The sequence below is a fragment of the Seriola aureovittata genome, chromosome 24, assembly GCF_021018895.1.
Source record: "Seriola aureovittata isolate HTS-2021-v1 ecotype China chromosome 24, ASM2101889v1, whole genome shotgun sequence".
In the NCBI taxonomy this organism is placed as follows: domain Eukaryota; kingdom Metazoa; phylum Chordata; class Actinopteri; order Carangiformes; family Carangidae; genus Seriola; species Seriola aureovittata.
In genome coordinates, this window is record NC_079387.1 from 6,513,685 (window position 1) to 6,526,506 (window position 12,822).

General features: G+C 42.3%; 1 protein-coding gene and 1 long non-coding RNA gene across 3 annotated transcripts in view; one reads left to right on the plus strand and one right to left on the minus strand.

The window, feature by feature from the left end:
* Positions 1–10,471, plus strand: LOC130165161 (uncharacterized). The gene is made up of 2 exons (XR_008826746.1): positions 1–731; positions 8,730–10,471. It is a non-coding gene; the product is annotated as an uncharacterized LOC130165161 (long non-coding RNA).
* The window catches only part of LOC130165159 (lysine-specific demethylase 6A-like), a 27,857-nt gene continuing 25,435 nt past the window's right edge, over positions 10,401–12,822 (minus strand). For both annotated transcript variants that reach the window (XM_056370145.1, XM_056370144.1), the window contains 2 exons: positions 12,220–12,390; positions 10,401–11,673 (listed from right to left, as the gene is read on the minus strand). In XM_056370145.1, the coding sequence (XP_056226120.1) occupies positions 11,644–11,673; positions 12,220–12,390 (201 nt within the window). In that variant the 3' untranslated portion in view covers positions 10,401–11,643. The remainder of the gene's footprint in view (positions 11,674–12,219; positions 12,391–12,822) is intronic.

Consider the following 12,822-nt stretch of genomic DNA (forward strand, 5'->3'; position numbering starts at 1 on the left):
TTGGATGGCCTGTAGCTGCCTATTCACCCGCTCAGCCACCTGGCTATGCATATAATGAATGTAACTACTGCCATTACAAGCTACCCTGCGGGAATCAGCATGAGTCACAGGTGTTCAGAGCTGTTCAGATGCTTTGCTGCCCTCCTTAAGACATACCCCCCGCCCAAAAAAAAAAATCAACTTCAGGGGACACTGAAATGTGGGCTTTGCTTTTAATGGCCCTACTTTGTGTGTAGGTGTGCACACACATGCACACAATTGATGCGTAGGGGTGTGGAGTGGTCAACTGATGAGGCACTGTGGAGGCTGAGAGCTCTGGAGAGTGGTGTGTGGGTTGGAAGCCTCCTCTCCTCGCAGCGAAACACACACACACAAACACACACACACACACACACACACACACACACACACACAAAGCTAGGGGAGGTGGAGGCAGCAGAGCTTGCTTCGCCGACTGTCCATTGATCAGTGGAGAGGTTGGTAGACTTAAAAGATCAGTGTAGAGACTGGTGGAGAGCAGAGAGAGGGATGGAGAGGAGGTTACGAGGTCCTGTAGGATACGGCAGAGACAGGGAGAAAAAAGAAAAGAAGAGAAAAAGCTAGAGAGAGAAAGACAGATAGAAAGACATAAGCAAAGTGTGAGAAGAGATAGAGATGAGGGGAGAAATAAAGAGGCAGATCACGGCGTCTGGGGTTGCCCTGGGTTTTAACAGTCTGGATAAAGCCTGCTGGTAAGCACTTGATGTTTCTGTGTTTCTGCTTGCGATGTATGTGCACATACCGCCTGGGTGCCCATTTGTATGCCTGTCTGTGCCTCGTGCTGCCCATGCTTCGGTGTTGAGCCACTGCAGAGAGCGAGATGCCAGGCGTTTGTCTCCACAGTGCAGCAGGCAGCAGCAGGAGGAGTACAAATCCTCCAGGCTTCCTTCCACTGCAGACAAAACCATTCAGTCTGTTATCTGTTCAATTAAAAACAGCAGCACGCTCCGGGCTGCTGCTGCAGGATTCATTCAGACTGTGTGCATGTGCGTGTGTGTGCGTGTTTGTGTGTGTGTGTGTGTGTGTGTGTGTGTGTGTGTGTGTGTGTGTGTGTGTGTTTGAGAAGGTGTTAGGGTGGGAAAATCACACACAGACTTGCTTGCGTTTTCAAGTTGTCGCCTGTGAGGAAAAACAGTGATATTCCTCAGATGCAGCTTGTGTGTGTGCATGAATTGGCATTTCAGTGTTTTCTATCAAATGTCAGATTGATGTGATGTAGTAAGACCAACTGACACACTGACTGGTGCTTTGCATCCTTCCATCACATCCACTCATCCTACATAAATCACATACATAGCCTATTGCTTGTTTTGAAACAACACAGAAGTAATCAGCGTAGTATCTCTATAGTGGCTCAATCACAAGTGCAGTCACACTTTAGGGTATTTCATGTCTCCCACAGTATCATAAGCATATTTCTATAATGGGCAGTAGCATTGAATCTTGCTTATAACAGCTGTAGCTGCAGTCAGTGGTGATGCAGTCAGTTTTATAAACAGATAGATTCAGCATTAAACCATCATAAGCATATCACAACACAAACCACCATTCAGAACCTTGTTTAAGATTTTTCAAATTCAATATTTAGTATTTCTCTATAAAACAAATGAGCGATTGGTCATGCGCATGCATTTTGAAACAAGGGTGAAAACGCATGGTTTCACTGATTATTTGTAACTGGCTGAGCTGCTGTAAAATAGCCAATAAAAATAGAAGCTAGTACGCAGCAATCAGAAATGCAGCACCCAACAAGAGAAGCAAAATAATATTTTCAAAAAATAATTTTATGAAATTTTATCAGTATTTTATCACACAAAAAACTAACAGTAGTCTTATTTTTTGATCACATCTTGCCTGTCATTTATCACATCTGACTGAAATAATAACCTATAGAATGAAGGCATTTCTCTCTCTTAATACTTCAGTGGACTGACATTGATTTTATGCACCATTGTCTCTGAGCTCTTTTCCGCCGCTTTAAACAGCCACTTGTAGCTTGTTGCTCCCTAAACTACTCCCAGTTTCACTACATCGGGGCCCCCCCGAGGTCCCCGGACCCCAGTTTGTGCACCACAGAGCCAGGCAGCAGCTGAAGAATCCCCCTTATGATATGGAGGCAACACGCGTTGACGTGTCGCGCTGCGCTTCCGACCTCTAGTATCGGTATGCGTCTTCTGCACACACACGCACACACAACACTCTCATGGGGACATGCGGCCAGCAGACGCAGCCACGGTAAGTGGAGCCAGTTTTCATGCGGGACTTTATCTCCCGGGAAGATGTAACAACTTTTCTCCAGACTCGATGCGTCGTTGTTGTTGTTGCGTGTGTTGGAGAAAGGGAAGTTTAACAGACTTTTTCTCGTTCGTCGGCACCATTCCGCCGATCACAGCCTGTCCATGCAGATTGCGCAACGCGGTGTGTGATCGGGCTTAAAAACGTGAAAACAATTTAGTATTGTTGTTTTTATTCAACACTAGTGCCGTTACTGACCGCTCAGTTTGGCCAAAGTCCACCTCATCATCTCGGTTATGCTTTGCTTTGGCCATGCGGGGCTTCTCCAGGGAGCACATTTCACTCTCTGCACTTGGTTAAAAAGGGGATTTTCACGCACCAAACTGTCGTTTTTCAGCCCAAAGCCACATCTGCAGCGCTGTTGAACAATCACTTGTGTTTTTCTTTTTCCCAACTTAAATGTTTCGCTACTTTGAGTGCCAAGTGTGCCGCTTGGTCCCGTGTGTGTGTGTGTGTGTGTGTGTGTGTGTGTGTGTGTGTGTGTGGGGAGGGGAGGGGGGGGGCAATGCGCAAAGTGTGTGGTCTCCAACTCTCCACCCCCGCAGAGACGCATGGTTTGCGCGCGCGCATGGACACACACGCGCGCGCACACGCCCGCAAACACACACACACACACACACACACACACACACACACACACACACAAGCTCTGTCTGTCACGGTCGGGCATGGATGTCTCCGGGTCTCAGGAATGCGCCCGGCGTTTTCTCTGTATTTTTCACATTAAGAGCAGTTTGGGAACCGCTCTCAAAGCCGCTCTCAGAACCGCTGCCACTCGTAGCGTCAAGTGAACCGCAATAAACCTTAGACTTCCGGTTACATATGTCAAAATAAGTCTCGGATAGACTCGCAATAGTGACGCAAATTTGTCCTATAGAGCTGAAGTAAATATACTTCCAATTTATACAATCAGTGAGTCACTTAAATGTTAAATTTGATATATCTATGAAACATTTTTCACATTTTTTTCTTTAATTTGAGACTGCACTGTATTATTTCTGATTCAGATTCTTATTTGAATTATAGATTCACGTGTAGATTATGTTCTTGATTTATTCTTTGTTCTACAAAATAATAGAAATTAGTTTTAGAAATATAAATAAATACATTCCTACAATCCCAAATTGATTAGATTAATCGACTTAGTCAATAGACTGAAAATGTATTAGCAATTGTTCTATCAGTTAATAGACCTTCTCTCAGCTCTAATATTTGCTTTGAATAATGAAAGAGATATTTTTTTTAATATCATTTTACTATCAACTTTAGTAAAAGTTATGCAGCGTATTTATTTACCATTTTCCCATATTTTAATTGAGCAGCAAAAAAAAACAGCAAAAAAAATCCTTAATTTTGCAGAGATTCTAGATTTATTTTTATTTCAGATCACTAAACACATTTTCAGTTTCATTTTTAGGCATATTTTTCTTTAATTTTCTCACAAGCTGAGATTGATGCTTTTATTTTGAATGCAAAACTCGAGTACTTTCCGGTTTGTTCCTTATGAACTCAGGCCCGTTTGACTCTGTAGTGGGAGGGGGGGTAGCCCCTGCCTGGAGAGGGGGAAATTCTTGTGTTTTTGGTATGCGATTACCCAGCGGAGAACCCATGACTGAGGGGGAGGAGGAGGAGGAGGAGGAGGATGAGGAGGACTGGGGTTGAGTTTAGGATACATTCCTGGTCTTCCTCTTTAAGTTAACCACATTATTGGAGCAGCTGACATGTTGCCTCCTCACATGACACACATAAGTTCCCAGCTGATGCATTACAACTGGACAATGTTGTCAGATGACCTCAGCACTGATAAATATGATACACAAATACGACAGGAAAACTGCAAATCCCAGCAAAAAGTACTGTAGTGATACCTCGGGAAGAAAAACAGCCAAAATTCAGGTGACTATCAATTTGAAAACTTTAGAACATTTTATTCAACTATTTATCCAGTGTTAATGAAGTAACCTGCTGTTTATTCACTGGGACTGTATGAAACTGTCAGAATGGTGGTATGTTTAATGAGCAGCCCAGCTGTTCTCCATTTAAGTTAGCTCTATAAGATAAGTTTAACGTTACTGTAGTTCTGATAAAGAATAAAGAAAAGACAAAATGCTCCGTCATGACACATACATAACATGTAGACATGTTTTTGAACGGTTTCAAAGCAACTACTCAAATGTTTTGTAAAGTAAATTTCACAAGAAAAGGATGAAATAACATATACATCTGGGGCGTGGAAAATTAAAGACCCATGGTCTCTGAAAAACTTCAGACCCCCCACCCACCCACCCACCCACTCCAATAACTTGTGTACAGCCCCTTAAAAAGTGAATTCAGTTCATCACTTCCATCAAATTCTTTTTACCAGCACTTGCCTGCAAACCCTCAGTTGGTCAAACACACACACTCTCCTCAGCTCAGCTCAAACTTCAGAAACACAGCAACATTACATCTGACATATTAAAATGGAGCTTGCCAGATTTGCATAAAACCAGCGGAGCTCTGCCTGTTCATCAGCATCTGTCGAAACCATAATCGCCCACTCGCTAACGACAATTACTATAATGGACTGATTGTTGGATTATACCACCAAAGTGGTTTTAGCACACATCTGCATAATTGTTCTTAGCATATACGCGCCTGTGGGCTCCTGGCTGCCATTAGCTGTTGCAGAGTGATTGAGGAGCCGTTTGATGCTTGAAGAACAACGGTAAATTGTGTGCCAAATGTGTGGGTGTTTTTGAGTGTTTTAAGTGTGGGTCCATAAAGTGTGTGCTGCGTGGAAATGCACAAAGTGTTAGACTTGTTCCTGCGTGATGCAGGGACAGCAGTTCTATGAGAATCCTGGAGCAAAGTTCACTTCCAGGGGTCAACTTAGGGGCCCTTGAGCAAGGCACTGAACCTATAACCTGTAGCTCAGTGATAACCAGCAGCTGACTGCTGCTTATATGATTTTGAAGCAGGATAAACAGCATCATGGTGACTCAACTTTACGAAGAAAGGTTTAGAAACAAAGGTTATACAAGTAAACATGTCGTCCTCTGTGATTGATGCGAGCAAACCAAGGGCCAATTAGTGACAAGATGAATCACTGCTCCCAGTTTATCAAAATTGTAGCAGTGAGGTTGCATGAATGGCCTTTCCAAGTTTGAAACTTGACAATTTATGCAAGATGTAATGACTGGAGAACGAACACGGCTTCTCACATTCTAACCGATGTCGTGTTAGTTTTGAATGATCCCTTTTTTAATTGCATCCCATCCAAAAGTCCCGAAATACGTCAAATATTAAAACTCTGATGTTTATTCGAACATTAATTCACCTCTTTGTTCAAATGCAGGAACAGAAAGCTAAGATGTGTCCTGCGTCCAGCCTTTTGTCAAAAATCAGATCAGTGAAACTAACGTCACGTGACCAACAGATGGACGCACACATCCGTAGTACATGGGGGACTGTATCAGCGTGAGCCAGATCAACAGCTGAACCCAGCTTTCCTCTTACAGGCCCTGTTTAAACATGCAGCGAGGGTTTGGGGGGGGGGGGGGGGGGCTGAGCAGAGCAGCACTCAGGAAATCTGTTGAACTCTTTCCTCCGGCAAAAGTGCTAATTCCTTAATCAAATTCAATAGTGAAAAATTGAGTCAGCGCAGAGGAAGTTATTGTCTGTGCCGGTGTGTAATGACACCTGAAACCATCATGCGGGCCGCTGTTACTTCATCTCCTCCTCGTCCTCTCCTCATTGCTCATCTCTTGAAAACAGGCCAACATCCCACACACACAAAATCATGCTCCCTCTCACTCTCTCTCTTTCTCTGAGCAGCACTCTGTGCTAATTACTCTCCGTTTCCATGGCAATGGGTAGCACCTCTTTTCTTGTTATCTTGGATAGCCCATTGCAAACATGCCTCGCATCACATCATCTGACTGAAGCAACACTTTATATAGTTGAGCGGATAGATTTTATCTTGCAGCTAAGAGATTGACAGCCGCCTCCCAATTATCAAGACTGTACAAAGAAATGAAGTTTTTCTATTGGGATTCTTAAAGGAATAATCCAGATATATACAGTATTATCAATCCGTGGTTTATTCATTTATTTCTTCATAATGTATTTGACATAAAAGGGTTTCTGTATTTCTGTTATTGTCTGTGCTCCTCTCACGGGTTTGACATGGGCGGGGCTCATTTTGGAAAATGTGATGTCACAAAATGTGCTGACTGAGTGTTAAACTCTTAAATAAATACTCTCAGATGTTATCTGCAACTCATAGAAATACTTAAATACTTTTAGATTTCAAACCAAGTCTTCAGGGGGTTGAAAGTTTTTCCTTACAAAACAAACAAGGAGTCACGGACATTTCATCATGTTTATTATTTGACCTCATGGTACTGTATTCCAGCAGAACAGATGGAATAGCAAGATTACCATAAATAATAATAGATTAATTAATCAGTGGTAGGCATTATTATTCAACAGGGACCTTTAATCAAGTTATAATAAAAGGATCTTTTCAACTTGTATGGCCCCTCTGCCTCCTTCCTGTCAGCTATAAGCTCTGGATGTCGCACATTAGGCTCCGTATAAGTGAGTCACTTTGACATAGTCACGAGTTTCTATATATAAACATGTAACTCAGGAGGGGAAAATATGTTAACACCGGAACGGGTCAGAAGACAAGCAGGGGTGGTAATTACAGGCGGAAGAAACAACATTGGGGTGGATTCAAGGACTGTGTGTGTTTGAGTCGAACCTGAGAGCGGGATGGAGGGGCCGAGAGACTATCGCAGTCTTAGTGGCCCTCAGTTCATTACTCATTAAACACATAGGAATGTGCTGTCTCTGTGTCGGGCTGAATGGAGCCAGACTTTAAAGAATTTTAATTTAAAGGACTGAATTTCATTTACATTTCTGCTGATTTATAACAGAGGTTTCGTGTGGTAAAATCCACAAACAGGAATTAGCTCTTTGCAACTTCAGGCAAGTAGTTGACAATAAACAGCATTACCACAGATTCTGTTTATACTACACCACCAGTACACATAAATGTCAGTAATAAACCCATAAAAGCATCCGTTTATTCTTTTTCTTGAATAAACTCACTACTAATCAGTGTTCATTTTCCAATATTAACATGTAGTTCAGTTGTGTTGCGCAGAATAAAAAGTGGGTTTACCCCTCCTCATTGCACGTGCCTTAATACCACATTATCCTCAATGACCCTGGGTTTTATGAATGGGCAGCAGGAAGCTCTGCCATTGGCTGAAAGTGACAACCAATCAGGGAGAATCATTTGCAACAGAGGTGGATGAATGGACGAGTCAGACATTTTTAGAGGTCAGGGCCTGGTGTGTGTGTGTATGTGTGTGTGTCTGTAGGTGTGCGTGTGTGTGTACATTGTGTGTGTGTGTGTGTGTATGTGTGTGTGTGAGTCTCACACATTGACCTACTTGGTTTATTGCAGGCGTCTATACATAGCTGTGGGAAACGCAGGCAGACAATCGGCCCGGTTAAAATTAGCAGTCAGGGCCACCTGTCTGTTTCTCACAAAGGCGGAAACGAGAGAGCAGGCAGGGCAGAGATGGAGGGAACAGGGAGGAAGGAAAGGGGGAGGGAGGGCATTGATCACTCCGCTGGTTTAACTCCTCTCTTGCTCTTTCTCCCCTTTTTTTCCTCACTCAACACAGGGAGACATTGTTAGGCAGTCTGGATTTGAGCGGGGGGGGGGGGGGGGGGGGGGGGGTTGGTGGTCCGGGCCAGGCAGAGTTCACATACCTCTCTGCTGGAACGCTGCCAGATTTCACAGACGATATAGGTGGATAATATAGGGAGAGGAGAGTTAAAGGACTAATCCAACTTTTTGTGATTTACTTTTTACAATTAGACCCCATTGAACACCTTTTTTTTTCACTGCTTTACAATTACAGAGCCCCTCTGCCACCTGCACCCACCACCTCCACCCCCACCCCTCTTTTTAACATATAACACTATTGTCACTGTATCGCAAAACTCAAGTTTCCTGCCTTTGTCGTGTCAGACAGCCAACAGGAAGTCTTCGTCTTCTTAACTGACATGCACATTAAAACTGGCATCTTGTTTCCTAGAATCCACACCCACACTTGGTTTTGTTCCTGTGTGCCTCCGCCAAAGTAAAAGAGTTTGTGGGTGGAGAGTCAAAATGTTTTCAGAACAGCAAAATACAGTATGTCAGCACTGCATTACGGCCACCTGAGAATTCAGCTCTTATTATTACTTTCAAATGCATTGAAATATTAAAAATAAAATGCTGGATACTTAATTTCCCATGGGAATAAACTCAGCCGTCTTCTTTCCTATGTGCAGCTTCACAGTCAAACTCATATGAATAAAATGATTCTCATCCCAGTGTTTTTCTTTTCCAGGACTCCCGTCAGTCTTTGAACCAGAGGCCGACACCCCAGGAAAAAGTTGGTGGAAAGTCCTTCAGTGTCCATCTGTGTGGCAGGCAAAATGGACGCTGCAACAGCATGGCTCAGACGGCCATCTTGGTTTTCAGCGTGGGAGCAGAGGGACAGCACTGCGCCAAAAGACAAAGAGGGAGATGAGGAGAGAAATGGCAGAATTTAGCTTTTTTTTCCCACATGCACCTCAAACTCTTTTCAATCTGTCAGTTGCCATTGTTTAGCTTTTTGGATTCTCTGAAATTTTAGAGCCTTTTATGATTTATGTAAATCTTCCCACAAGGCTCTGGTGGGAACAGATGTTGCAAAAATCCTGCTAGGTCACCAAAAAGTTAAAAAAAAAAAAGGATAAAATGAGGCAAAATTAAGAGTCTGTAACCATGCTAACAGTAATGAGTCGCTGTACCAGATTGTTAATATATTTCCAATGTCTTAACATATAGTCAATTTCTTTACAAAAAAAAGTGGTGAACCAACCAAATAATGCAGTTTGTTCAGTCCCTCCTGAGAGTGGAAACACACTGATGTGGATTTCTTTGTTTCAGCGACCATCTTGTAACACTAAAAACAACACCTGGAACCTGCCATGTTGCAGGAAGTGTGAAGGGGGTTTAAGAGTTCCTGGAGAGCGGACACACTGCAGAAACATTGTATGTGAAAAATCTGAGTCAAACAACCTTTTCACACGTTACCAACACAGGAAAATGGCAGAGCATCTATGTTTGAAGGTGCAAGTGGGAAAAGAGCTTCTGTCTGTTGTATTGTTAGCAGAAAAATTTAAGAGGGTTTCTTTTTGTATTAGAGCTGTGTTACAGTGGTTTAAAAAATGTTATATGATGTTTTTTTGTTTCTTTACAAACTGTAATCTTAGTCACATCTGGACCTGTCATTATATTAGCGACATATATCCATGGGGATCCTTCTTGTTTGTCACGTTCTCTCAGCACGAAGTTGTTTTCCTCCTCATCATTTCCCGTCTTGGCTGAAATGTGAACATCAGACAGGCGGCCATTTTGGCTCTGACTTGAGCTCCAGAGCCACAGGGCACCCAGCGGTTGCTCAGTAGTCAGTGTAGATCCTGTGGGGCTGGCAGCAGCTACATCTGGCTACTGGGTCTCTGCTGGCAGCCATGTCATTCAGGGTATATGACGACGATGTGCAGGCTTATGGCATGATTGAATAATCATATTTAATGAGCTCTCTAGAATGTTTCTGAACTAGATTAGTGGGTTACTTTCTAACAGTGTTTTCCATGTGCAGTTCACACCATCCCCTTGTGATCTTTTCTGCTACGCAGCTTTAAAATTTCAAAGAAGTGTCTCGACAGCCCACCCACTGTGAAGAGAAAAGCCTCCAGCAGAGAAATCTCAGACTGCATGGGTAGTTTAGAGAGGGAGCACCACCAGCAGGAATTTTATTTTAAATGAATATGAAGTAATGAGATACTGGGTAAGTTCTGGACCTGGCATACAGTGTAGGATTCTGTGTGTGTCAGTCTACAGCTACATTGTCTGCTGGGTTTCAGGCCTATACTCACATTTTATCATTATTTTGAATATTTACTGTAAATCCATTTACTGTAAATAGTATCATCGAGGACTGTGGTATGTTAAAGGAGCCATGGAGCATGGATAATTTGACAACTTTGTGTTTATTGACTCATCATAAAACATTCTTCAAACAATAAAACAATTTTAAATGTCCGTTTCTGTACAATGCTTGCTAAGCAATTTTATTTATATATAGAAAATGTAAGAGGAGTTGTGTTAAAATGACAAAACTCCTTCAAATTTAATGGCAGGTATTCTGGAAAAAATAACAGCATTCCATCAACAAATATTTTCAAGCAATAAATATGTATTTATAAATAGTTTAAATTTACATCAAGATTAGAAACAACAAAACAAAAATCACAAATTAAACTTTTATTCCATCAGTCTATGTGCAACCCATTTTCTTTGTGACTTGGCTAGTAAGTTTTTTTTTTTTTGAAGTTTTTTTTCTTTTTTTTTTTACCTAAGAAACAAACAAAATGTCATAGTTTTGAAAAGAACAAGACAAAGATAAAACATAAAAGCTGTAAAAAAAAAAGAAAGAAAAAGAAAGAAAGAAAGAAAAAAAGGAAAGAAATAAAAGAAACAAACTCACCTAAACTCTTCACATTACAAATTTTTTTGGAGATTTTGCTGTCCAAAGAGTCTTAAAATTACTATCTACCATAGAAAATGACCAGTTAGGCTAGTGCTCCTTATAAGGAAAAACTGAAGAAAATTTGGGGGAAATCTATAAATCAAAGCCAACATTTCATCCTGTTACCAGAATAGAAAAAGAGAAAAAGGGAGGGGGAGAGAGAGAGAGAGAGAGGGAGAGAAAGGTTGTCAAGTCAGTAGTCTTTTACGGGTGGTGTTGCCAGTTGTGACAGTTAACAAGTATCTACAAAACATTTTTATCACGCATTAAAGAATCCCACTCCTCCCCCTCGTCCCCCTGTTCCCAACCGTTTTTGATTAAGTCCTCCATTAAAACAGGGCTGAACCATTGTCACTAGAGGGGGCTGGGAGAGGGCGGGGAGGGAGAAGAGAGAAACGAGTCCTGTTAGTGAGCTCGGTGGCGCCCCCCTCTGGAAGGGCCAGGCCCCAGCACTTCAAACAGGTTGCATAGACAGACACACTCAGCCTCCAGCCGTCGCTATGGAGACCAGCCATATGGGAGGGGCGGTGGTGAGGGTGGGGAGACGGCCTTGGCTTTCCTGAATATCAGAAATGGTCCGTGTATGTAGATGTTTGTTTTGTTCTGTTTTTTAAATCTTAATACAAGTTCCTGTGCATGGGCGTCATGGCTCCACAGCAGAAGAAGAAAGAGGTGTCAACTAATGTCAAGATGAAGATGAATGAAGAGGAGGGGCCTGGGGAGGAAGATGACACATGAGAATTAGTCGGGTCATTGAATTCATCAGCTTGAGGCCTCTGTGGTCAACAGGTCAATACAGCATAGACACAAAGAGCAGTTTAACTTTAACCGTTGTATCGCAGGTATACTGGTATTATTATGGTGTGAAAAACAACTTTCACAGAGACTTACAAAGTCTCGCTTGATAATCGGTAGCAATAAACATTTAGCTCTTTCAAATTTCTGTACTGATGCAGTTCCAAGAGGAACCACGCCCATTCTCCAGTGAGAATGACAGACTTTTATTTTATCACATCCCTGACTTGGTTTGGGATGTAGATTAAAAGCAGTGATAGGAAATTAAATGCCATTAATTTACATTTTGTACCTCTCACATAAAATGAAATTGAAAACTTGTTGACTATCAGCATTATAAAAAGTTTGGATTTTCAAACACCTTAAACATTAAATTTGAGATAAATTGTTTCACATAAATGAATTGAGTTTTCTTTCCCTCTGAAAGAAGAACTGTGTGCAGCTCTCCCTCCGGCTGCGGACTTACTAATGTGAACTGGTCGTAGACCTGCATCAGGTCCTCCATCCTGTGCTGTTCCAGCACCACAAAGTCGTCCAGTGTGGCGCTGCCTTTCCTGGCACAGTCCTGGCAGTGGACCACGTACTGCTTCTTGGAGAGGAGCTCGCGGCGCACAAACAGCAGGTTGAACACCTCCACCTGCAAAGTACACACACACACACACACACACACACACACACACACACACACACACATACATACACATATATGCATTAATGGGTGGCACAAACTCTTAATAACTTCAACCTAATGCAAAATTCATCCCCATGTCACTTCTATTGTAACTCCGAGCTGTTATTTGTGAATCTGAGTGAGGATGAACTGCAGACACAGGCTGCAGTGATGATGTCATCTGCAGACAGATCCTGGAGCTGCTGCACAGACAGTGAGTAATGGAACAATTGCGAGGACACAATGACAGCAGCTGCTGAATGGGATGTGGAGACATTTCTACAAAAACAGCTGAAAGCCCTGCATTCAAATAAAGCCATTAGCACAGCTGTTAATTAGCTCAAACAAAAACTGAGTCGGCCTTTAATGTAATGTCAGTAGATCAACTGATCACAAGTC